At 42.0% G+C, this 27483-nt stretch overlaps 1 protein-coding gene across 10 annotated transcripts in view; it reads right to left on the reverse strand.

Moving 5' to 3' along the window:
• Window positions 1-2403: 2403 nt before the first annotated feature.
• Window positions 2404-27483, reverse strand: part of PIGN (phosphatidylinositol glycan anchor biosynthesis class N) — a 123458-nt gene continuing 98378 nt past the window's right edge. For 7 of the 10 annotated variants that reach the window (XM_061590254.1, XM_061590191.1, XM_061590194.1 and 4 more), the window contains one exon: window positions 14280-18315. In XM_061590254.1, coding sequence (XP_061446238.1) covers window positions 18192-18315 — 124 coding nt within the window. In that variant the 3' untranslated portion in view covers window positions 14280-18191. Of the gene's footprint in view, window positions 2489-14279; window positions 18316-27483 lie in introns of those variants that run through there. The other 3 variants (XM_061590228.1, XM_061590237.1, XM_061590246.1) reach the window with 3 other exon arrangements.

Consider the following 27483-nt stretch of genomic DNA (forward strand, 5'->3'; position numbering starts at 1 on the left):
TAAGGAGAATTTTGTTGAATTAATGTGATTGGATCCATATAATAATTGGCTGAGAGTGACTGGGTCTGCTGTGCTGATCATATAAAATCCAAGTACAATCTGAAAAGTGCAGGAGCAGCAAAAGCTTAGCCTAGTGTGTTTTTAACAATGGAATGTACTGCACCAGTGTAAAGCCTTGCATTCCCAAACATCCACAGGTGTTAAAAGACTGCAGTGTGGATAAAAGTATTGAAAAGAATCAACATTTACCAAGGCATACTAGTAAATGCTCAAACACAGCCTTTTGATAAAATTATTTCTGACATTTTATTGATGTCTCAAAAGCCATGAAATCTCTTCAACAAGAAATTCAATTTCAATTCTGTTGCCATTATTTACCATCAAATACTCACTTTCACCAAGGCAAGCTGGGAAATTCATGCTGCTGGTACACGTATCTGAGCATTTTAAAAATAATAATGGGGGGATGTTGGAGTAGGAGCGGCAACCAAGGCAATTCTATATTGAAGAATGAAATATGGGTCACATTTAAAGCATTCTCATATCACTTTAAGAGTCATGGCTTTCTTCAAAGACTCCTGGGAACTGCAGTTTGTTATGGGAGCTATTAGGTGATCCTTAACAAACTATAGTTCCCAGGATTCTTTGGGAAAACCCAAGACTCTTAAAGTGGTATAAGAGTGCTTTAAATGTATGGTGTGGATGTGACCATATTCTCATTTGGCTTTCATCTTGCCCCTCACACCTAGTAGTACCTTGCCATGATGTTAGTTAGTTTGAAGCAGTAGTTGGCGTTTGGACATAGATTTCACAACCATACAGTGGGACTGTTTGGTTTATGGAGGGAAGAGTAGCAAACAGATGCAGCTGATATGGGGGCCAGTATCCATGTTCTGGAACCCCAGTTAATGACAAAAAAAGACTTTGTGGTGGAGTAGCTAGAGTGTTTGACTAGGATTGGAGAGATGCAGGTTAAAATCCTCACTCTGCCATGAAGTTCATTGGATAACCTCAGCCAGTTACTCTCTCAGTCTAACCTACCTCAGAGGGTTGTTGTGAGGATAAAATGGGGAGGGGAGAACCCACATATGTTACTTTGAGCTCAGTGGGGGGAAAGGCAGGATAGAAATGTAATAAATAAATAAGAATAAATAAATACGGATGTGGATGGATCTTATCTTTCTGCCTCCCACTTTGATCATGTGTCTCCTCTTCTTTCTCTGGCATTCCTTTTCCACATTGTATTCATTTTAAACTTTTCATCCTTGCTCACAAGTGCTTACATTCTATCACTCCTCCTCATTAACACCTCTCTTCTCTCTTGTTCTATTACCCTTCCTCAATTCTCTGGAAGAAAGGTATTCCACCTCCCTCCTTTGGCTCTCTTTATTCTGTATCTTCCAACATTGTCTTGTTTCTTGTGTGCAGGCCCTGCCTTTCTTTTTATTCATCAGTCATTCAGTCTGTTCATCCATCCATCCTTTCCATTTATCAGTCATCCAATAACGATAATTCCCTGGGCAACTTACAAAGTAAAACAAATTAAAAACTACTATGCCAATAGAATCCATAAAGCATCAAATAAACAACTATAAAAACAAAGCAACTGTTCAGAAACATTAATTCAGAGAGTAAAACATCACAGCAACGATCAATTAACAGAGAAAGTACTCTGTGTAAAGTACTCAGCCTTTAAAGTGTTGTATAAATAATATTGTTTGTTTGCTCCTTTCTCCAGCTCAGGCTGTTGTTACAATCCTGATTACTAGTAATTTGGATTCACAGCTTCTGTTGGAGAAAATGTGAGATTCCTTGTGATCTTTTCCATAAAAATGTTTGCTCTGGTTTTAAATAAATTGAAGCTGAAGCCTGGTATGACAGAGGTGTTAAGTGTTCCAAGTTGTTGATTTTGAGAGGTAGGGAGATGGCCTGTGCTGCACAGGGCTGCGTTACTGGAAGGAGCAGGTCTGTAGTTTGGGCTGTTTCTGGATTCAACATTGTCAGTTGAGGCTCAGGTGGTCTTGGCAGCTAGACATGCCTATTTCCAGCTACAGCCGATTTACCAGCTAGGTACAGCCCCTTTTGGACAGAGCTGACTGGGCCATTGTATTCCATGGCCTGGTAATTTCCAGACTAGATCATTGTAACAGGCTTTGCTTGGGGCTGCCCTTGAAGATGACTCAGAAACTTTAGTTGGTCCAGCAAGCAGATTACTGGCTGCCATTTCCTTTACAACTCATATAACCCCCATGTTATAATAGCTGCACTGGTTGCCAGTTAATTTCCAGGCCCAATTCAAGGTGCTCACATTAATTTTTATTGCCTTAAATGACTTAGGCCCCAAATATCTGAAAGACCACCTCATTCCCTACAGACCATCTTGGGTGTTAAGATCAACAAGCGAGTCTCTTGGTAGGTGTGTCATTGTATCACTTCCATCGTATGCTGAAGATACACCTCTTTGCCCAGGTCTTGGACGCGTGACTACCTAGAGAGAAAGAGCGCTTTATTTTTTCTTCTGATTGTAAATTATTTGAACCGATTTTAATATTGTATTTTTATACAATATTAACCCTGGGATCTTAAGGTAAAGGACAGTAAAAAACAAACAAACAAACTAATAAATAAATAAATATTTGTGATGCTACACGAGAAATTTAAAAAGTGGCTATCCTGAAAATATGCAAGACTGCTGTTCTTTGATCAAGTACCAAGATGTTAATTACCCTAGGACCGCAGGTATGACATCTGTGTTTAACGATTACTGTGGACAGTGATGCTCTCTTCCTACTACCTTCCTACTACTGTTTATCTAAACAGTTTGCCACTGAGTTCTATACTCTGTAATCACAATGATAATTTAGAACCTTAGTAAAAGCATTTACTGAAAGGATTAGTTTACTGAAAGGATTAGTTCAAATATTGTTTGTTAATGTATATCAACTTAATTCCCTTTCCTGCAAATTGAAACAAGCTGTTGCATCTGTTGTAATATGCAACCAGTGCAACCAGTGCTCATAAAATGTTTTGGGTTAGATATTCCTCCCACCTCATGGTACAATGTCACTTGAGAGGTTCAGGACTTCTGTAGAGCTTTTGAGAATTTAGTGAAATGTATTCATGTGTGTAGTCATGACAGAAAACTTAACAGAGAAAGTCAGCTGATCCCCCAAATCCTTAGCTGATAAATCACTCCAAAAACAAGTACTATATAGGCTATGTATTTGTAATAGTCAAAAAGAATAAAATTGTTCCATGCCAATGCAGCAAATTTTAGAAATCGCCATTTTACTTTATATATATATTTAGGTAATATTTTGGAAGCAACCAGTAAATTTCAGGAATCGTAGGCTTTGACTAATGACAAGATGACATTCAATAAATAAATCAAACAAACAGCAACTAGCCTGGCCAGATCCATTTTTAAGCAAACCACTTCATTGCAGTGCAGTGTGCAAACTGATCAACAGTATGGTGTGATGAATGTCAGACTAGGGCTAGGGAGATCTGGATTCAAATCCCCTCTCAGTCATTAAAATCACCATGTGACCCCGAGCTTGTCACTATCTCTCAGCACAACCTACCTCACAGGGTAGTTGTTAGGATAAAATGGAGGAGGGGGAAGAACTGTGTATGCCACCTTGAACTCCTTAGATGAAAGGCATTGAATATATGTAAACAAACAAGCAAGCATGCCTGCCCGGGTAAATACATATGGAGCCACTGTACCACATGGGATGTCACTGTCATGCTGCAAGTCTTCACATCTCGGCCAACAAACAGCCAGGAGGATCAGAGAGCAGAAGGCAGGCAATGTGATGGCGGCAATCAAAGCATAAAATTGCTCTATACATTATAGCCAAGATTGGGTTCACTTAGTGATGACTGGGAAACTATTTTCAGCAGCGCTGCCAGCAAATGTCTTGCTTGCTCCCGTTCTCATAGCCTGCAGTGTACAGTCTTCTGACAGTGTACATTGAGAAGGTACAGCCCTATCATCAGAGGGGTTGTAATCACCCCAGCCTGTGTCTGTTTTAACCTGCCATTACCACCACAGTCCAGACACACACAGAAACTAGGGATGGGTAAGAAATTTGATTTCAGTTTGTGTTTCAAGTAGAATCTCTCAAATTCGCATTTTCTGAAACAATATGAGAACCGAAACAGAGCCATCCTTCAAAATTTGCACATATTCGAATTTTGCAATGCGGTCTGCCAATCAACTAATGTTTACAAAAATGCATATGTTAGGGGAAAGTGTGCATAAAAATGAATATATGAGTGAGTGTAACATACAAAAATGCATTATATGTAGAGAAATTGCTTGCAAAAATGTGTACATTAATCAAAACTGCCTATAAAATTATGCTTATTAGGAGAAGTTCACACTAAAATGCTGGAGGAGTTTCTTGAGGATTTTTTAAAGAAAATTTTTGAAATGGCTGCAGAAATTCGGTAGAGAACTGAACTTAAGGCTGGAAAAATAAGAAACTGAACTGAAACTGACAGATCTTACACATACACACACAAGTGTGTGCAGTGCAGCTAAGAGTGGGGGTGGGGGGAGTTTCCCTTGAGTTGCATGAAAAAGATCCTAGGTAATATTTAAAAAGGAAAGAAAAGGGGAATAGCTCCCAGTGATGATTTCTAAGCCTCATAGCCACATTGGGCGGCGGGAAGGGGGGGGGATACTTTCCAGATTACAGCTGGAAATGTGCTGCAGTTTCAGTAAGAAGTGAGAGCCCCTGTACTTGTAAGTTAAAGAAAAGACCTCGCTGCAAGATAGACATTCAGCACAACATATATTTTGGCTGTTATACAGAATGCAGGCTGGAAACAGCAATATCATCAGTAAGCCATGATCATTATTTCTACTGTCTTGCATTTCCAGCAATCCTAAGAGTGCATATTTGAAAGTTGTCCCACTGAAATCAGAAAACATAGTTGGGCTTGAGCTAGAAGACTCCATATACACAACCAAATAATTCAGCTGTAATTCAAGAGAATCAGAATTTTAGGGCCATGTAAGCACACTAGCCACAATGATTACTATGGTTATACCAATGGTAATAACTATGCTTAGGTTAAGAGAAATTAATGACACTAATGGCATAATTATCCAGATGAATGGGTAATGATGCAGGGTATTGGTTTTGAACATTTTTAGAGTTATGAGCAGCCTTAATGAAATAAAAAGGCTGTAAATATGGCCCTATTTTCTAGGAGAGATTTCTTTCCATGTTTTATATTCTGCTGTCTATGGAAGGAGCACTGTTTGTGCAACACTCCCTTATTTTTCCTGTGTACGTACTCTCTGTGTAAACATAACATCTCCACAACACTTCCTCAAACAAAAACACAAAAGATCTTAATGGCTCCAAGTACTCCTCGTACTTTATTTACATTGAATTCAGTCTGCCAAGTTTGTCTTGGCTATTATAGGGCTAGGTTTGCTTTGGTGCTTTAAAAAAAGGATCTAATTTGCTAACTTAAAGGGTTTGATTCACCTAAAATTAGTTGTGACCAAGTTTCACTCCAAAATGATGAAGTAATTGGTCTCACAACTAACTTAAGTCTGTGCTGCTTTCTATGGGACTTTGTCACGACTAGCTTTAGAAAGATCATGACCAAAACGTTTAATTGAGGTACGTTTAATTGAGGTACAGTAGAGATCGCTTCATATGTACCTTTTCCTGACACATAGGGCTCATCCAAACGGAGAGGGATAATCCATGTTTTCCATATTCGGTTTGTCATCTGACAGTCCTCACTATGCCCGTTTGTTTGCTCTTTCCTGATTAAAAAAAACGCCTTTTTTGCACCCGCACCCGCAGTGGGAAGACCCGTACATTCTTTTCGCTCTTTCCCAGCCCCACCTGTAAAACAACCCCCTATCAGCCAATTGGTCCGCAAAATATGACGTTTGCTCCTCTCCCCCTTTGCAACGAAGCACAATAACGTGCATGCGCTTGAACATAAGAGCACGAAAGTTTGAATTTCCTGTGGCTGTAATGGAGTTCCTTGCTGCTGGCCACTCTGGAGCAGGGCTGGCGGGGTGTGTGTGTCTCCAGGTGCTTATATGCCAATAATTCCTGTATTTTTCTTTGCTCGTATTTGTGATATTATGCAAAAATGTATGTATGTGTTTTTGCCTTTATGCATAGTAAACATTCTGGAGATACACAGCTGGCAATTCTACTTATTTCTCCAGAACTGTGTGTCATGTCTAGGAAGGAAGCGGGCAGCACTGTGGGTGGATCCCCATCTAGTACCCCATCACTTCCGATTGTAAATGCTCCTTCTAGGGACGGGGGAAGAAAGGGGGCGAGGGAGCCACTTGCTGCGATTCAGCCCCCTCGTGCCGTGAACGGCGAAGACGGCAGAAGAGCCTCTCCCCCTCTCCTCTCTGTCTGAGCGAACCCCCCGGAGCGTTGTTTGGAGGAGCCTTCTGTGGGGCAGTGTTTGAGGGGCGCGGGGGTGCTGAGGACAATGAGGGAAGCCACCCAAGGCAAGAGGGTGCCAAAGGGGAGCCGCTCGTGAAAGCAGGGTGCTCCGAAGGGCAAAAAACACTGCTGAACCCCCTGTTTGTGGCTGCTACCCACACTGAGTTGGTCCAGGGAGAGATGGAGAAGGGGGGAGGCCCCCTCCCCGAGCCTCCCCAAAGTGACCTGCTGGGGGAGAGGCCTTGGAGAGGTGGCAGGAGGGAAAGGGGAGCCCTGCGGGGCACGAGGGGCAGGCTGTTGCCCCATCTCCTCAAGCTGCTGGCAGCATGTCAGTTTCAGAAGGTCTGCAAGGGAGGGCGCCCTTTTGCAATGAAGCGCAATTACGCCCCTGCGTCATGCTGTATTTGCGATATTTTGCAAAACCAACTGTATGCTTTTCTACTCTATGCATATTAATGTTTCTGGAGATACACACAGCTGGCAATTACACTTATTTCTCCAGAAACGCAGGTAACGACGTGTCATGTCTAGGAGCTTTTCTAGAGTGCAGCACTCGGCCACTCCTCCCAGCTCCTCCACATTCTCTCTCTCACTCTGCCTGCCTCTCCCTCTCCACTTAGGTGGCAGAGGCTTCCCAGCAGCTTCCCAACCACTTTGGGCAAAACTTGCTCCATTGCCTTCACCCACGCCTCCTTCTCCCTTTCCTTCCCGTGGCCCCTTGCAAAGTGCCAGGCTCTCCTTTTCTTCCCTGTGTGTGTGCCTGTGTGTGTCTTTCTGTCTCCGAGTGAGGCGGAAAGAGCAAAGCGAGCTCCCTGCACCAACCAGCCGCACTTGAGTTAGAGCAGCCAGGAAAAGGGGGGCTTTACACACAACCACAATTGCAGATCTCACCCAGAGCGGCCGCTCAGTTCGCAGGCTGGCTAAAAATAAACTGCTCTTGCTGCTTCTGCGCAACTGCAGATTTTTACATCTGCGCAGTAGAAGTTGCAACACCACACCATTGCTCTGATTGGTTCCATTTTCCCAGGCTTTCCCCAGACATTTGCGCACATGCGCAAAAGTGGAAATACGTGATTGGCTGAGAATGAGGGAAGGGGTATGGGAAATGCCCAAGAACCGCCCATCACACGCCCACATCTGTTAAGTCCACAGTATTCCATCCAAGCGCCTGAAGGCACAGCAGATGACTCCTGATTTAAAAAGGCAAATTGAATTTTTTGCAGTAATGCAACAGCGGATTTAACCACACGAAAATGCCCAAAAGTGCACGACGTCATATGGACGACCGAAAAGTAATGAATACACAAAGCAATCATGTCACACATTATACAATCGTCTGGATGAGCCCATAGTTTAGCCCTGCATGCATTTCGAATTTTGCACTGGTAACCCATTTACCATATCTTCACCCATTCACCATGTATTGTCACTGCAATGTTATCTTCCGCCTAGGATCGGGGGGGGGGGAGATTGAACTAAGTACCCATCATCCATCATTTGTTTCTTAGATTTAAATCCTGCTCAGAGCAGGTAACAACACTAAAACTATAGCAAAAATTAAAACAATCAATTTACATATAAAATGGCAGCCAGCAACAATTATCAAACAAAACACAGCAACAAATACTAAAACCAGCAACGGTACAGAAGCAGTCCCCACTAAAAGCCTGGGAGAATAAAAATGTTATTAACTGGCACTGAAAAATGACCAAAGGTGACAACAATCTTGTTTCAGAAGGAAGGAAGTTCTATAGCTGGGGCACTATCATGAAAAAGGCGAGAAGGGCCTCTGCTGCAGATTTATTCATTTACACACTGCTTAATATTTCAGAAATCTCTAAGCAGATGGTAATCTTATCTTTCAAGGAGGATGATACTGGACAAGGTGCTCCTTCAAGTATCCATGATGCAGATTGTTCAGGGCTTAGTGCCCTAAGATCAGCACCTTAGGGTGGGCTCAGTAAACTACAGGAAGCCAGTGCAACACCCTCAAACTATGTCTATGACTCCACCTTGTAACTCCATTCGAGTTCTGGAGGCAGTGTTTTGGTCCAAATGCAGTTTTTGGACCATCTTCAAAGTTAGCCCCATGTAAAGCTACCTTTAGTTAGGTAAACTATTCTGGGGGTGGTCCAAATGCAGTTTTTGGACCATCTTCAAAGTTAGCCCCATGTAAAGCTACCTTTAGTTAGGTAAACTATTCTGGGGGTGGCCATGGATAGCTGTGGCTAGACTATACCTATCAAGGAATGGCCATAGTTGGCAAACCAGCTAGAGCTGAAAAAGAGTCCATCACACCACTGATGCCAGCTAGGCCTCTGGAGACAATGTCAGACTGCTGGACCTAGAAGCATTTCCAAGTTACCCTCCTTTAAAAAATTAGAACCAGCCTGGAAACAATCAAAGCAAATGACACAGAGTTGGAATGATATTCCCAAATGGCCAGCTCCAGTCAGCAGTCTGAAAGGTGTGTTGTTTGAGACCAATTTAAATGTCTGAACTATCTTTAATAGTGGGTATGAGAGATATGACCAGGTGTCAACTGCATACTGTTGGCACCCAGGCCGACACATTCATGAGGGGAACTGAGGTAATTCCCTCAGGTGGTAGGGGTGAGGTGGCAGATTAATGCCCCCGGGCCCTGTTCACTTGCCTTGCTCATCAGTCACTGCTTCATATAGATGTTATATAGCTGGAAAGGGGAGACTTTGGCTTTCCATATATTGCTGAAGTACAACTCGTAGCAGCCCTAGCAAGCATGGCCAATGGCCCGGGACTATGGGAGCTGTCGTTTAGCAGCATCGGGGGAGGGGCACAGGTTTCCTACACCCGTTATATAGCATGGGAGACAAAACAGATCCTTGTGACACCCTGTAGGCCAAAGGGTGGGACACTTCTCAGCATCAGCTTCTGGAACCAACCCGCTATGGAAAATGGTTCCTTCATTCTGCTGAGGTGGTCCAAAATGATAGCGCTATTGATGGTCCTGAAGGCTGCCAAGAGATCCATGAAAATCAGAAAGGTCATATTCATCCTGTGCAACTTCTGACAAAGATTATTCATCAGGATCACTGAGGTAATTTCATTTCCAAAACTGTACTGGAAGCCAGATTAAAGTAGATCTAAATAATCAGTCTCATCGAAGAATGCCTGATGATGGAGAAATGGAACACATGGCTATGAGTACAGTACAGCACCATCCATACCTACTTAACTCTCTTTTATATATATTTTTTCTCCTGACAGAGATATTAATGTGAACATCTGAAATGTCGGGTGGGTCAGATTTTAAAGGGGAGAGGGGATACACTGGAGGACATTACCAATGGCTATACATCTCATACCACATACGACTTTAGCAAGAACACTCCACATTAAGTCCTTTGAGGATTATGTTCAGATGAGACATTTGACGTTGAAAATGTCCATGTCAATAAGTACCAAAACCCCTCACCATAGGAAATATTTTCATAAGTACAGCTCAGTAACTTAACTATAGATCCATCTTCCATTGATTGGCAGCTTGTAACCTGTGTCTTATTTTGTTTTCTGGTGATAGTTTTGTATTGTAGTGGATATGAGAACTCCCATCATTCCTAACCATTAGCCATGCTGGTAGGGCTGATGGGAGTTGGCGTCAACAACTGGAGAGCCTCAGGTTCTCCATCTTTGTTTCATTCAATGGGTCATCACAGTGGCCATTCAGTAAGTAGCTTGATAAATTGCAACCACAACAACATTTGCTGACTTATTAAGAGGTACTTCATCTATTCAGCAGAATTTCCAAGCCAGTTTCATCAAGCACAATATTAAAGGTTATTTCCCAAACAGAAGAGCTTGGCCCATTTGGGCAAATGCGGGGACGCCCACATCAACCTCTGTTAGGATGAGGCCTCACCAGTGCTGAATAGCAAAGAACTTTTTCACATTGTGGGTTTCAGAAGTAATTATCTGAGCAGATTCATTTGGGGAGGGACCTATTCTGGAGCCCCTGGGTGTGTGTGTGTGTGCATGTGTGTCCCTGGGTGTGGATGTTGGGTGTGGATGTGAGTGATTTGGGAGCTCTGAGTTACGTGTGTGCATGTTTGGGGAGTGTGTGTGTATATACGTGTATGGGGTTGGCGCATGAAGCCCCTAGTTACTTAGTAAGTTGATGATCCTTCAAAATTTGTTAGAAGTTGTTTATATTCTGCCCTGGGACTTTCTGGTAAAGGGCAGATAATATCATCATCATATTTATTGTTGAGATGAATAAAAAGTGACATTACTTAACACTTCATGATGTATTTTTTTCAATTAACAGAGACTATAATTATAATTAGCATGTGGGGGGTCACAAAATTTTTTGAGTTTACAAAGGGGGTCCCGCACTCATAAAGGTTGGGAACCACTGGTCTACAATATGTGGAGGGTGGTATTCCATGCTGGTCTTACTCAGTAGACCCATTAATTAATTTAAATGGGTCTACTCTGAGTACAACTTAGTTGAATACAACCCAAAGGTTCCATAGTAGAAAAGTCAGCACAGATCCCTGAAGGAACACCATTTGAAAGATCACCAGCCTAGGAGACTGCATAGAAAAACACTCACTAGAGAAAGTCCTCTTTCAAATGCTGATAGAAGTCTTAACTGTTCTGTTAATCAAACTGCCAGTAGATGCTTGCAGCTGTTACATGATGGATTTACTAAATGATTGACATCAATGAAATTAGCTTTATGCAAGATTTGGTTTTCAGAGGTTTTTGTGCTTGTGTCCATATAGCACCAATCCTTTTCTAAGCTTCACAAGTACAGTTAAGACAGCCCACTTTATCGGATGCTTATCCACCCCCTCTGAAAGAACAAGGGAACTAGTTTCTCTGCGCTTTCCCACTTTCTCCAATAATTGCCCTAGCCTTGGATTAAAGAATACTGTGTTTGGAACATGTTTATGTGCAGAAGAAAGAGGCACACAATCCCACAAGACAATCAAATATACTAGATAAGATTGCATAACTGGCAGAATTCTGCCAGCTTCCAGTGCTGGAGAAAATTCAAACAGGCAGCCCAAATACTTCTGCCTGTTCCCACCCAGAGGAAATCCAGGAATAGCACAACCAATCAGAGAATCCATAGGGGATGAGTAAATAGCCCTGGAGGGAGTGTTTGCTAGTAACAGAGTTAATAAAATGATCAAGAGGGAGTCAGCTAAGACCACTGGTCTTGCAGCCCAGCTAGGACAAAGCAAATGGAACTAGCAAATTAAGCTTATCAGGGCATATCACAGTAGTAAAGGGAAAACAGGGTGGAAATCAAACCCATCTTGCCCAATGCACGTATAAAGGCAATAGGTAGAAATGCATTGATGTCATTGTTCATCTTGTACCTCGGATGTAAATCTTAGTCCCATGGCATGGCCCAGACAGCAATGGGCAAGCGATCATCCTCCCGCTCATGTTCTAGCTCTCCTGGGACCACCTGTAGCCTCAGGCAATCCTGCGAGGGCTCATGGAGGTGGAGGGTTGGGCCTAGGCCTTTAAAGGCCTTAGCCCTGCTGCCATCAGCCTCTGTCTCCAAGGTGTAAGAATGCCTGGCTTGGCAAGACCAGTGCTAGTTTAGTTTCTTGGCTGCAGCATGTGAAGAGGATTGGTGGCAGGTCAGGAAGTGCTGCTCCCCTCCCGTGATGGAAATGACACTGGGCAAGATCAAATATAAGGGAGACCCCCATAAGGGGTCTAGTGGGGTACAGATGGGCCACAACCCTAGCTCAGGCAGGGCCATACCACATCCAGCACTCACCCACCCTCATTGGTTGCATTTGGCTTGCACCACACAGGTTTCGCGCCGGACAAAACTCAAGGGTGTCTGGTGGAATGGAAGTGGGTCCTCGCCCTACTGCCATGGCAACTATGCTTACTTGCTGTAATCAATCAAGTTGTTGTCTGTTTTCATCCATAAATAATTGTTGGCTGTTTTATTTCCTGTGGCTGGTGGGAGGCTGCATCCTGCAGCTGCCTCGTGGGGCTGCGCAGGGCCCCAGACAGCAGCAGGTGGAAGATCATCCTCCTGCTCATGTTCCAGCTCTCATAGAACCACCTGTAGTCCCGGACAATCGTTTGAGAGCTTGTGGAGGAAGCAGGGTGGGCTGCTATTGGACTCTTTTTTCTCACACAAACTTTTCCTCCCTCCGTTTTAGTACATCACTGAGTTTTCCTTTAAGGTGTTGCTCATTGACAAGGCCAGATAGGAATTCTCCTCTCAGACTGGCTCTTGGTTAAGTAGGTTTTTTGCCTATCCCTCAGCAATTGCTCCTTCAGTTGTTAGACGTGCATTGCTTCTGTCTCACGTTAAGATGTACTGTAAGTGGCATTGGGCAGGATCTAGCATAAGGGGAGCCCCGTAAGGGGTCTAGTGGGGTACTGATGGACCACGCCCCTAGCTTGCCCTACTGTCATGCCAACCCGCTTACTTGCTGTAATCAATAAAGTTGTGGCTTGTTTTCACCCATACCTATAGATCATTGTCCGCTGTTTTATTTCCCATGGATGATGGAGGGCTGCGTCCTACGTCTGCCTCACAACCCTTCTCCTATTTTGGAGTGTATTTTTTCATAGGGTACATGCTACATGTTTGCTCCTTGAATCTCTGCCAGAAATCCAAAGGGTTAATTATGCTAAACACACACATATACAGAAATGTTGATTTGCTTTAGGCAGCAAATAGGAGGTGCTTCTGTGCAGTGACATTTTTGGGTTCTACCTATTAAGCAGCCTCTCTAGCTCTTAATGAAACCCATGGTGATGATAATCAAACATGTCATTGCTTTGAAAAGTTTTGAATAGGTTGTGGCGATCTGCAGCTTGGTATTGAAAAAACAAAAGATTTTTGTCTTTACTATGATTACATAATACAGCTGGCATAGCACAGTGGGGAAGAGAGCTTGGCTGGGAGTCCAGAGTCTGTGAGTTCAAATCCCCGCTCGTGTCTCCTGGATGTCAAGGGCCAGCTAAAGATCACCCCCACAGTGAGTGGCTCCGGGGTTACATGCCCTGCCACCTGTGTAGCCATGGGCAAGCTGCATAGTCCCAAGGAGCCCAGTTGCCCCTCAGCTCACAGTTGCAGACAAGGAAGGGGCTGGCTTGTGCAGCTGTGGCAAGCTGAGCAGGCCCTAGCCAGCTGGGGAGGACTAAGCCTCAGAGCGAGGCAATGGGAAACCCCCTCTGAATACCACTTACCATGAACACCCTATTCATAGGGTCGCCATAAGTCAAGATCGACATGAAGGCAGTCAATTTCCATTTTTCATGATTACATATTGCAATGCATAACCATACTTGTTTCCTTGGTTCAAGAGTATGCTTGAGACATGGGTTACTTGGTTGATCCATCACCATTTTAGAAGACTTTCTTCCAATTGCTTCTTTGCTGCTCTGTGCCCTGAGCAACATGAGGACGATTGTTCTCCCATGATAAAATGACTGATGGTAACTGACAAGCAGATGGATGTTTGCATCCAGTTTTGCACAGCTAACATTTCTACTGGGATGACTGGATGCCATAGCTGTAGTGATATGGCTTCACTGCCAGAGAGGCAAGGGGCTAGAGCACTACAGGAATCTTCAGGATGAATCGGTTGCTGGCATGCTCATTTTGACAGCCGGCATGATGCACATGTTTAATGGATTTTCTATTATTCCTCAGAGATATGGCAGATTACTATTTGATGCCTCAGTTTCCCAATGACTGCCATCTGCTGTGCCTGATTAGGAGCATGTGCACTTGAGATATGTGGAAAGCTATAATAATAATAATAAAATAATAATAATAATAATAATAATAAATAATAATAATAATAATAATAATAATAAAATTTTATTTTTCAGTCGCCTATCTGTCCGGGTTAGGGACACTCTAGGCGACGTACAACAGAAATAAAAACAATACATATATATATCAACACAACCAAATTTAAGCTAAAAACACAACCAAGCTAGGGTGATATGCATTTGGAAGCCCATTCCGGCAGCATCTGGTGTGGACAAGTACAGTCTTATAGGTTCCTCAATGTGTTGTGTTGCCCCGCATTCCCTGTGTCAAAGGTGAGAGAAGATAGCATGCAAATCGTAACTCAATGCTAGAGCCTGGCATCTCCAGTCAAAATGATCAAATAGAAAGTGATGGGAAAGACCTCTACCTGAGACCTTGGAAAGCCAATGCCAGTCAGAATAGACAATATTAGGCGCCAATCTCTATACAAAGCTTCCTATGATTCTATGCATTCTGCTGGTACTGTTTATTCTCATTGAAACAAGGTGCGCAGGAAAGTTAACTGGGAAAGGTGGTGATATGAATTCTGGGAGCTGCAGTTTATCAACCTGGGCATGAACACAGCATATAAGGCCTTCCCTTTTGTGAAGATCAGTTGAAGCCTTACTTACCACCTGTCGTTGTTGCCAACAAGCCTTTTCCCAGAGTAAGCAAACCATGCCTCCTCCTCCTCGTTGTCTACCTCGCCTCCGATGACAATGGCAGCTGCAACACAGCCTGTATTGAGGTCCTCAAAACCAAAAGGGGGAGATATATAGGGGGCAGCTGCTACTGGTGTGCAATCACTCCACACATTGAAACTACATAAATAAAAGAGGATTTTAAAACATTACTCCTTGCCATGTAGTTTTCCTGCATGGTGAATGCCTTTTTGGCTGCAATTGTGAGTGAAAAGCAACATTTAAAATGGGCCTATTATATATGAACTGCTTTGAGTACTTAGGGGGGGGGAAATAACCTTTTAAATCTTTTTAATTCCTATTGTTCATTGTCTTCTAGGGAGTCTGAGTGCTTGTTTAAGTGAGACTTCAATATCCCATACTTCTTTGTATTTGCATTATTGCTGCATTTGCATTCAGATATCATGACAAGTCCAGAGAATGGCAGCTAATAATAACAACAATAATAATTACAACAATATATTACCCATCCTTTACCCTAAGGTCTCAAGACAGGTTGCAACAATTTAAAATAAGTTAAAAACAGTTTTAAACAATTTACAACCACAAAAATAAGGCTGGTCCTACAAATATACTTCTCAGGTGTAATTGGCCAGGGAAAGGAGGCACATCTTCAGCATTTGCTGAAAACTATATAATGAAGGGGCCAGACCTCTGTGGGGAGTTGCACATCTTAGGGGCTGTCACAGAGAATGCCTTCTCCCAGGCCACCTTCCCCTCCCCAGCTTCTGAGGGCAGCAGAACTACCAAGAAGGCCTTCTGCTGATCTTACCACCCTACAGGGTCTGTAGGAAAGGAGGCGGTCTTTTAGATATTTGGGGCCTAAATCAATTAGGGCTTTAAATATGAACATAAGCTCCTTAAATCAGGTCCAGAAATGAACTGGTAACCAAACCAGGGGTTATAGGAGATCTAAATGGAACTCCAGCCAGTAATCTGGCTGCTGCCCTTTGGACCAATTGAAATTTCTGAGTTGTCTTCATGGACAGTCCACGTAGAACACATTGCAAAAATCCAATCTGGAAGTTACCAGAGCATTTTTCATTCTATTTAACAAAAATGATGGTATGTTTATTTTCTGTTAGTATATTTCAAATTATTCAAGAGTACTTCTATACCAATATTGGGAACTTTATTATCTACTCATTGTCTTTTTTTAAAATAAATTCTGTGTAAAAAGTGGGTTAAAACTGGCATCAAATCGCTTATTGTTCTACCATATCGTTTCATCCCATGCTGAAAAGCTGGTTTCAGTGGGTAGCTGTCATTCTCCAAATGTAAACCTATTAGCAAATGCCTAACAACATGTAATAAAAAGTGACAAGGCGCAGCAGTTTATTGGCAGGCTGTAGTTATAGCACAGAATTGCTGAGACCTGGTGGTCACACAAGAGAGTGCCCAAATAGCAGTCACACTGATGCCTCCCAGCGATGCCAATGAGTGTGGGTTTCAATCTGCAGAGTGTGACTCATATTTGCTTTTCCAGGATCATTACCATCTGTATTATATATCCAACACAGAAAGGTGACTGAAATCATACAATACCTGTTTATAGAAGCCTTCCCTTGATCCCTTGACTCTGGTCTCCTGATTGTTTTAATTGCTGTGTTATTTTAATGGGATTGTTTTATTGTATATTTTAATTATGGATATTTATATTTTAATGTGTACTTTGTAAACTGCTTAGAATCCTATTTTGGCATTAAGCAGTATATAAATTAATTAAATAATAACCGGGGGAAGGACCATAGCTCAGTGGTAAAGCATCTGCCTTAAATGCAGAAGATCGCAGGTTTAATCCTTGGCTTTCAAGGTAGGGTTGGGACAGACCCCTGTCTTAAACCCTGGAGAGCCATTGCCAGTCAGTGTAGGCAATACTGAGCTAGAAGGACCAATGGTCTGACTCAGTATGTCAGCTTCCTATGTTCCTAACAACCCCCCAACTCATTCATCTAAGCATAAGTTAACAGGCATAGACACAGAAAACAAGAAGACCAGATACAGGTGTGTTCTAAGACTGTGACTGCAATACCCACTTCCCTGGGAGTAAGCCCCATTGAACTCAATGTGACTTCTGAATAGACATGTATAGGATCACACTGTTAGGAGCCCATTAAACCTGCACTAAAAGAGGAACAAGTTAAGTTGCAGTAAAGGAATTTTGCTATTGTCCAACTGATGCTTTGTATAGAAGCTGAAGGCAAAGAGTTAACTGAGCAGCCACCCATAAAGACATTGGGTGCAAAACAAATGCCATTTCCCAGCCTGCCAGCATTGGGAATTCCAGTATATGATTCCACTTCGTAAGTTTCGTTACCAAGTGACAGGGGATTCCAAATACAAGCTTTTCATTCTCTGTAGCTTTAAACAGCTTGCCAGTTCTGCTTAGACAGAACATGTTGTTTCAGTGTAATGAATAGAAATTGAAGGAAGGGGGATCTGGATTTCAGTCTCTGCTCAGATCTGCAGCTCCTTGAGGTGGCCCATGGGCAAGTCACTGTCCTTCAGCCTAAATTGACTCACACGGCTGTTGTGAGATTATGACAAATAAAATCTCAGTGGGGTGCTTTTCTTTTCTTTTCTTTTCCCCCCAGCTTCATTTTGAGGTGAGAGCCAGTTTTTCAAGTGTATCATATAAAATTAAAATTAATCGTGTAAAAAGTAACTTGCAGCATTTTCTTTTAAAACAAGAATGAATCCATCTCTCTCACACACACACTTTTTAAAGTAGAAAAATTCAAGTTTTTAGTCTTATCCCATTATACACAAGTCTCTTAACTTGATCTTATAACCTCTACGTGAGAAATAGGCAGCAATAAATTTCACATCATGTTGATCTCTTCGCATTTCAGTCCATTATTTGGTCCAGAAGTGGACTTTGATTTGGAAGGACAATGGACAAGATTCTCTCCTTTCCTATCATCTGCAGGCCTTGGAACAGTTTTTATGTGCCTTTTGGGCAAAGTCACAGAGCTAATTTCTTCCCTTGTCACCCATTTGACTCTCACTGGGAAATCAAGCACGGCACTCATCTTCGACACTGAAACAGGTCACATACTCATTCAGTTTTTGGCAACAGGCTCATAGCTATGTTCCTTTCTCTAAAAAAAGAATGCAAGATACAATTCCAAAGAGAAAGGGGGTCAAGGTGTTTTCTGTAGCATCGAGTTCTTTAGGAGTTTCTGGCAGCCAATCGCATAACTCTATCTGTCCCCTAGGAAGGTTGAAGACTCCAACAATATGGACATCTCAAATCATTTGTCACAATGAATGGTGCTTTGTTTCTTCCCAAAGCTCTAGTCTCTTTGTAGTGAGCAGCTGGGCCACTCCACTTAAGAGCATCAGGAAGATAGTGAAGGACATCACAAGAACGTAATGGCTAATACTGCAACAGAGAGAAAATTATGGGTGAGAAAGAAACAGACTGTATATCAACAAGTCAAGAGGAAAACAAGTTTACTGATAAAATTAGAGGGACACAATCTTGGTAGCTATCCTAGACAGGAGGTTCAATAAATAGTATCATTGCTGGCCATAGCAATACAGACTTGAACAGATAGAAGACAACAAGCATATACGGGTTTATGTTCTGGATATGCAGATTGTAATGAGTCAGAAAGGCTGACACAGTATTCAGAACTGCTTGGAATATCATGGCAACCCAAACCATTATGTCCACATGACTGTTATTGGGATGACCATTATTTTAAGTGATTTTAATACTGTATTTTTATAGTGCTGTAACCCACCCTAGGAACTTATGGTGAAGGGTGGGTACGAAATCCAAGGAAGTAACAGCAGCATCAGCATCAAATGAAAGTTTGGAGCACACCACCATAAATGGTCTACGTAGTCTATGCACTGTGAGCAGAAGCACATGGGACTTTTCAGTGGCTACCACTCATTGAATTAGGATCTCAAGATGGATTTTGTTATTTATTTCTTTGTTCATAAATTGAACTATCGTTATGGTTCAGTTCAAGAACTACAAACCTTTATAGACACATACAACACTGAGTCAGATTTATAAAGAATAAATGTGGTCCAGAACAAGGACATAGTCTCTACCATGCCTACTGGACTGTTTGTGTGCATAGTTTGCTTCATACAACTTTGCAAATGAGACGTAACTAGATGACTGGAAAAAGTAGTGCTGATACCAAATTTGGGGGTCTCAGGATAGTACAGTGCTTTCTGGATGAAGCATGACATACATCTGAGTTATTTAAAAAGATCAAACAGACCCTCATGATAGTTGAGCTTTAAGTACTGAAAACACAGAAAACCCAATCCAGAAAAGTATGAAATCACTACGACATATCGATTTCAAATGACTTAAATCCCCATTAATGATTGTCAATGGGACTTCAACATGGCCACCGTCTTCCAGATTGGGATTATAAGGACAAACATTCTGGAGAAGATGTTTGTTAACTACCCTGGATCAAGAACATAACTAGTTTTTGCACATTCAAAAAATCAAGAGTTCATACTGAATTTAAAAGCAATTGTACCTTTCTCTTTGGAATCCAGAACCATTGGGAATAAGTTAGTTTTCTAGGAGGAATATTTCCCCCCAAAATATATATTGTATGTTATATAGGCAATGGCCTCCTTTTCATGGTACTAACCAGACCTACATCTGCTTAGCTTCAAGGCAGAGGTATTTAAAACTTATCTGCATATTGCCTATATAGACATCTTAACCATTAGGTACTACTATCTTCAATCTTGGAGGACACTGTTCTTCCAAGACAGCACAAGCTTGAAGTCTGAATTGGTTTAGCTGGAACTAATTGGTTTAGCAACTGAGAGTTTAATGATCTGGAGTTTCTGCCTGAAGGTCCACATACTTGAACATTTAGTGGCAAGTCCCTTATCCTAATATAAGCCAACTCTAAGCCCACCAGATTGTGACCACCACAGTTCAAGATCTGGTGCCCCCCCTTTTAATTATATTAATGCATATACTGCTTAATGGCAAAATAGGCTTCTAAGTGGTTCTGTGTCCTCCAGGAGTAAAGGTAGATGTACCTAAAGGTTAAGATGTGGCACAAAAACAGTTCCTTCAAGTAGAGAATCATTGACTCTTGAAATGAAGAAGTTGGGATACTGACCAGAATGAAACAAGAACATTAACCCCAAGATTAAATTAATAAGCAGGACAGTGACATTTCTAACAAAATCCAAATGAACACCCCACTTTGGTAGCCCCATGAGAACTGATACAAACCACTGGCAAACAAATTACACATGAAGCAATTAAAATATAAGCCCTTGCTAACTGGCGGTAATGGCAACATTTTCATTGATATTAAATGAGCCACACTGCTCTTTAAAAGAACCACAGTGCTTTCTCCCCCACCCCTCCAGTTACAGCTAAACAGAAACAGCACATCAAAGTGCTTGCTGCTGCCATTACCTGCCACGATCATTCCAATTCCATAAAGAAGGTGCAAGTTCAAGAGCTGATAATATTCAATCTGGTTTGTCAAAGTGCAGAAGGCATTGCTTGAACAGCCTGGTCAGCACCCTTTGGACTTTGCAGTTCACAGGAATGCTTACAATAAACTGATAACATGAGCTTCTCTTAAGAGGAAAAAAAACTAATCTCGCAACACAGCTGGTTAGGCTGAATTCTTTTCTGCACTTCAGTATGGCTTCAAGAAAGAACACAATTGTTGCTGGATTTTTGTTTAAAGCTTTCTACAAAGTTTTATACTAAGAGTTATATCTTACCCTTCCTTGTCTTCCTAAAGTACAAGCTGCCAACCAGGGATAAAGCACGACTCTTCACATTTACAAATCAAGTTTGTGTGTGTGTTGTCCTTTTAAAAATGTAGATCCATTGATGAATATTTTAATTAATGTTTTTATCCTTTGAGAACTTGGATGAAATTTTAATTACTTTGAATAATTAAATGGAGTTCATGAATTCAGTTTGTCCATTCACATGGAGTCAGAAGTTCAAACTACACAGCTCTAGAGAATCTATTCAGTCAATGGAAAATATATATTGTCTTCAGTAGAATTCAGCCAAATGCCAGGCACACCACTGAGACTCCCAAGTCCAACAGCCAATAGCAACTCATAATTGACCAAGTTGATTTTCTGGTGTTAGTACCAAAATGGACCCAGGAAGTAGTAACTGGGGTTTATTACTTTCAATCATAAATTAAACAACTCCACCTTCTCACCTTTGTTCTACCACCTTATGCCTAGAATGCTCTCCAGAACTGCTCTGGTACAAGATCCCTCTACCTGATTGCAGGGAATTCCCCCCTTGCACTGCAGTTCTGTGTGATACAGCCCATGCTATTCAGCTCCCCACAACCCTCTGGAAATGTTTCCTTGGGGGGGGGTACAGGTGATTGCAGGGGAGGAGGAAGAAAAGGGAAAGATTAGTTGTGAAAGCTGTTTCCCACTTGCCACTAGATACAATTCAATGTTAGTTACAGCAAATTGGCCCAAATGGAACACAGAATGGAAAACTGTAGCAGGAAGTGCTAACGTCAGAGATGCCCCACAGGTTAAAGCAAACACCTATTAAACTTGAGAATCTTGCCAGGCTAGTTGCTGTTAGAAATTGTGGTGTGGAATAGATTCAAATATTTATCAAACTAGCTTTGCAAAAAGAGGGGACAATAATAGTGAAGACAAGATACATGTAGACTTTATTTCACACAAATCCAAACTGGAAGAATCTTTGGCCTCCCAAATGAATTGAAAATAAGTTTCTTCTATTAATTTCAGTTTGCTAAAATCTATTTCTGGTATCTGTCTTTCACCTAAAATAACAATTCTGAACCTAAAGAGTTAGAGAACTCTTTGGAATTGCAAACAATTCCATTCCAGAATAGGGACTGAATCTGGACCATATATATGCAAAGCATTTCTTCTGCCACTGAGCTACAGCTGCTTCACAGAGTCTGGATAATGCATTCTCTTCATGCTAATTAAAGCTTACAAGTGAAGCTGCTGACCAGCACAAAGGACCCAGCGTGACTTTGAAACTGCTCATATTAAGACAGGATTGCAGCAGGAACATCAGTAGGAACAGGCTGGGATTTGAGGAGGCTGCTTAATGCATCACAGAACCACCTTTCTTAGAAGTTTAAATGCCTTCCAATTCCCAATGTGGATTCTGTCCATTTTGAGCTGATCATTCAAAAGCTACACATGTAGGGTTGCCAGGTCAGAAGCATCCCAAAACCTGAGATTTTAGGGGCAGGCCCGAGTGATGTCACGGGGCGGGCCCGAGTGATGTCATTAAGCATGATACATTAAGCATCAATCACAGTTGCTTGGAGCGTACAATTAAAAAAAAATCTGACTGGAAATTAAACTAGACATCTTAGCTAAAAGATGGAGCCTGGGTAGGGAACATTTAATCTAGCCTACTTGCTTTTGGCAAGAAGGGTTTAAGTGCCTTCAGGCCAGGCCAGTCACCAGAAGGTCACTGTAGGAAGAAAGGAGCCTAGTGTTGTGGAGATGTTACATGGGAGCATTCAGGAGTAAAGATGGATGCCCCTGAAGGCTGCAATTCTAAACACACGTACTAAGGGACTAAGCCCCCATAGAATTCAACAAGGTCACCTTCCAGGAAGCTTAAAAGAAGCAATTGTTATCCCATTATTAAAAAAGCCTTCCTTGAACCCTTCCTGTTTAGACAGTTTTCATCCTGTTTCTAACTTACCTTTTTTAAGTAAAATCATTGAGAGAGTTGTAGCCACGCAACTCCAGAGTTTTCTGGAGCTGACGGATTACTTTGACTCATCTCAATCTGGTTTTAGGCCAGGTCATGGAACTGAGACTGTATTGGTGGCCTTAGTAGACGATCTTCGGAGAGAGTTAGACAAGGGGAATGTGTCCTTACTAGTTCTCCTCGATCTTTCTGCAGCGTTCGACACGATCGACCACAACATCCTCCTAGACCGCCTCTTCGAGATGGGCTTGCGAGGCACTGTTTTTCAGTGGCTCCGCTCGTTCTTGGAGGGCAGATCACAGAGAGTATTGCTTGGAAATTTTAGTTCTGATCCCTGGCCGTTATCATGTGGAGTTCCACAGGGCTCGGTGCTTTCACCGATGCTATTCAACATTTACATGAAACCGCTAGGAGAGGTCATCCGGAGGTTTGGAATTCGATTTCACCAATATGCTGATGATACCCAGCTTTATTTCTCCTTTCCTCCGGATACGAAAGATGCCATCCTCCCATTAAACAATTGTCTAACAGCAGTAAAGACCTGGATGACGCAGAATAAACTTAAACTAAACCCAGACAAAACAGAGGTGCTGGTGGTTGGACATCGAACTAAGTTGGAAACAGGGAATGTTCCGATATTAGACGGAGTTGTACTCCCTTTAAAGACTCAAGTCCGTAGTCTCGGTGTTCTCCTAGACTCGGCCTTGACTCTAGAGGCTCATGTTCTTGCAATCTCTAGAAGCGCTTTCGCCCGCCTGAAGCTAGTTCGCCAATTGCGTCCTTTTTTGGAGCTTTCTGACTTGACCATGCTTACCCATGCCTTGGTCACGTCTAAACTAGATTATTGTAACTCACTTTACTTAGGTCTTCCCCTTAGAATACTCCGCCAATTGAAATTGGTTCAGAGAGCAGCTGTTAGGATGCTAACTGGGGCGGACGTCCGAGCTCACACTACTTCGCTTTTAAAACAACTACACTGGCTTCCAATCTCCTATCGAGTTCAGTTTAAAATCCTGGTTTTAACGTTTAAAGCTCTATCGGGCTCAGGTCCCAGTTATCTATCAAATCGTTTGTCATTTTATGAACCGGCCTGTCCTTTAAGATCTTCTTTAGATCCTGGTCTTAATATTCCCTCCTTTTCCCAAATTCACCAGATGGGCATTAGGAATAAATTGTTCTCAGTGGGGGCACCAACTCTTTGGAATGCTCTCCCCCAGGAAATTCGTTCTTCCCCTTCTCTGTTTAGCTTCCGTCGCCAAGTTAAGACCTTTTTATTTCGGTTAGCTTTTAATTGTAATGTGTGATATACTGTATATTTCTTATAATGTTTTATAACTTGTTTGGTATGTTATACTGTACTATGTTGTTTTATTATGCTATTATTTGCCGCTTAGAATTCCTTGGAACTGAAGCGGGATATAAACTTTTTAAATAAATAAATAAATAAATAAATAAACAGGACTTACTTCAGAGTAGATATAGTTTGGGTTGTGCTGTTGGTAAAGCTTGACTAGGGATCCTCTGCAAAGACATCCATATCCAAACAGGGTTGGCAACCCCCTGCCTGGAATGCCATGCCCTTATCTTTTAATGTGGCTGCTCCAAACTTCTTTACAGATTTGACCCTTCACTTCAGAAAGAGGTCTGAGAAATGAGTAAGAGTAAGAAGATTCTCTGCCCTTTTCTGTCTGCATAGATGCCCTCATCCTTCCCTTGCGCCCAGCAGAAGCTCTGGGCCAGGCGGGACACAGTGGCATCTCATAGAGGACACCCTCCCCTTTCCTGGGGTATATGATTTGTCCTGTCCCAGAGCAGATTTTGAGGTGGGCACCCCTAGTTACTTATTTTTTTATGATTTTATGACATCATTATGTATTTATGATAATATCAGAAGCCTGATGGTTTTGATTGCATAAATGTATTGTTATTCTTGATGAGGAGAGTCCCCCAATCACAGTGATATATCATACAGGGTACCCCAACAATTTTGGGGTTCAGAGACATGTTAAGTTTGGTTTGAAGTTGCTGTAGTTGTCAACTCTTCTTTTTTAGTGTTTTGAACTTTCAAGCAAATAAGGAACTGGGAACTAGGAACCAACTTCAGCGTCGTATCAGTTAAATAGATTAAACAGTTGCGGGGGGCAGCTGACGTTTTGGTGTATATCTCGGGAACCAGACCACCTAGAAACTTAATATTTTTTTAATTGAAGCGGAGAGTCTGGAGATTAAGGGGTGCTAGCCAGAGATCCACAGGGCCCCCCCAAAACCAGAGACCTGGTAACTCTATACACATGAGATGCAAACCTATTTTAGACTTCTAGATTTTAAAACTTCAGGATTGCTAATTCACATGAAGCCAGATGTTTGAACTATGTAGTCATTCCGGCACTGACTCTATTCCAGGGAGTAAGAGTTACACTTGGGTTCATATTAGATGGCCATCTTCAGCCCACCATATAGAAAGTGGGTATCTGATTCACTAGCTGGGAAAGCCAATGATGGTTGGATATGGTGCTAGCTATACTGCCTGTGTACTACAAAGCACAGGAGTTGGTGGCCTTTATATGTTACTCTGGTGCCATGGGGGGTACCTTTCCATAGATTTATCCTCCTGGCCCAATGTAACATTTAAATGCCTTGCACCCATATGTGTGGGACCAATCATGCGGATCCAATTCTGTGAAAAAAGCCATGTAACTTTGGCCTTACCCATGTGGTTAACAGGCCTCTTATGTGGGTATATCCACAGTTTCTGTAACTATTAAAGGTCACCTTAGTAAGCCATAACTCACTCTGATGGGCAAAAATTCTCAAGAGTACCCATGTCTCCTCCAAGCATAACTTAGTCTGAATCCAACTTATTGTTCATGCAATGTTTGCAAGGTTTTTATTCTGATAATTAATGAAAATATTTACTATTTATATACCGCTTTAGATAGACTGAGAGCCAGTGTGGTGTAGTGGTTAAGGTGTTGGACTACGACCTGGGAGACCAGGGTTCGAATCCCCACATAGCCATGAAGCTCACTGGATGACCTTGGGCCAGTCACTGCCTCTCAGCCTCATGAAAACCCTATTCATAGGGTCGCCAGAAGTCGGAATCAACTTGAAGGCAGTACATTTACATTTAGATAGACTGGATGTTTTACCAAAACAAAAGTGATCTCTGCTCAGGGAGTTCACAGCTAAAGTGACTGGGGAGGAAGGGAACAGGAAGAAAAAGAAAAGTAAGAAGCAATAATACATATATATGCAAAACTAATTGTGTGCATGCTTAGAAGAATGGGGAAGTTTACAAATCATGCATGTTTCAAAGAACATTACTGTTTTAAGAAACTATTTTAACGGGAAATAAAAACACAAACATGGCTAAGCCACTTGAAAACTATTTTAAAAAGGGAAGTGAGAAAGATTGTGCATTATTCCTTCAAAGAGCATTTCAGCTTGCCAGCTGGTCAGAATGTTGTCCTCTTGCTTAACTGCCTTAACAGAAGAGAAAGAAAGATCTTTGATGTTAGCTCACACATGCACCCCAAGGAAATACAGTGTGAGTGTGGGTTTCCACATCTTCTGAGTAAGTGTAGTATTGGGTGCAAGTAAGAACTGTATGCATGGGTAGAATTTCAGTTGCCCAAAGGCAGCCACTCCCTCTCCGCAGAGACTAGTGTGACATATGCTGGCATCCTGTCTTTTGCTGGTCCCTGAGAAGCAGAGAAATAAATCAGCCCCAACGCCAAAACAAAGGGGGAAGGGGGAACAGCTCACTTGTTCTCTGTTGCAACGCTTAAGGCATTGGATTCCTGACTCATGAGACTCCCGTGAAAGGGACTATGCTGTCAGGTTCTGTTTGTACCACCACCATGGCCCTGTGCATAAGGGGAGATGCTGCACGGAGGGAAATTATCCCCTAAATACAACTCCCATGGAACAGGAATCTTGTACCTTTTAACAGTTGCACACAGGGTATTGCCGTGGCTTTCCATGTCATCTTATATGGGAAGTTCTGAGGCAACAGATTCTTAGATTATTTTTGGGGGGGGGGAATTAGCTCACAGGGTTGTTGTGAAAGCATACACCTTATGCTGCCTTGGAGGAACAATGAGATACAAATCTATTAGACCAGTGGATCTCAAATTGTTCTCCCTATGGACCACTTGAAAATTGGTGAGGGTCTTGGCAGACCACAAAATGAGTTTTCTGCCTGTTGTAGCAATTGTAATGTGCTGTGCTAGATGCTGTATGATTTTAGTTGTATTTTTATTGCTTCTTTAATTTTTATATTGTGTTTTATTGTATGACAATTTGCATGCCATAGAATTCAAATTGTAATACAATCAAATACAATAAAAGAAATAAAAGAAGCGATAAAAGTACAATTAAAAATCAATATGAATCTTTAATGCGGACATGTCACAGACCACCCGAATGACGCTTGTGGAACACTAGTGGTCCACAGACCACAGTTTGGGAACCGCTGTATTAGACTAACAAAGTTGGTCCCCTTTACAAGGAAAAGGCACTTATGCATGTGGTTCAAATGCTGCATAGGGTGCCAGAATTTTAAAAACCAACTGTCGGCTTCAGAGCACTCAAAGTATAACCAAATAAATAGGTTAGAGATAGGGAACAGAGAAGGCAGGTAAGGCTCAGTAAGAAGAAAAGAGCGAGACAAGCAAAGAGCAAGCTCTAGCATACAAACTCAAAATAACAAGTACATAGGGCCAGACTATTCAAATCTTTAAAAGTAAGAAGAAAAAAGATTAAACATGACATGATAGATCTCTTTAAGAGGATTTTCCTGGACCCAGATATTGTTATAACTACCGCCCAGCCACAAATATCCACTTT

The sequence above is a fragment of the Rhineura floridana genome, chromosome 1 (assembly GCF_030035675.1).
Source record: "Rhineura floridana isolate rRhiFlo1 chromosome 1, rRhiFlo1.hap2, whole genome shotgun sequence".
NCBI classification, from domain to species: Eukaryota; Metazoa; Chordata; class Lepidosauria; order Squamata; family Rhineuridae; genus Rhineura; species Rhineura floridana.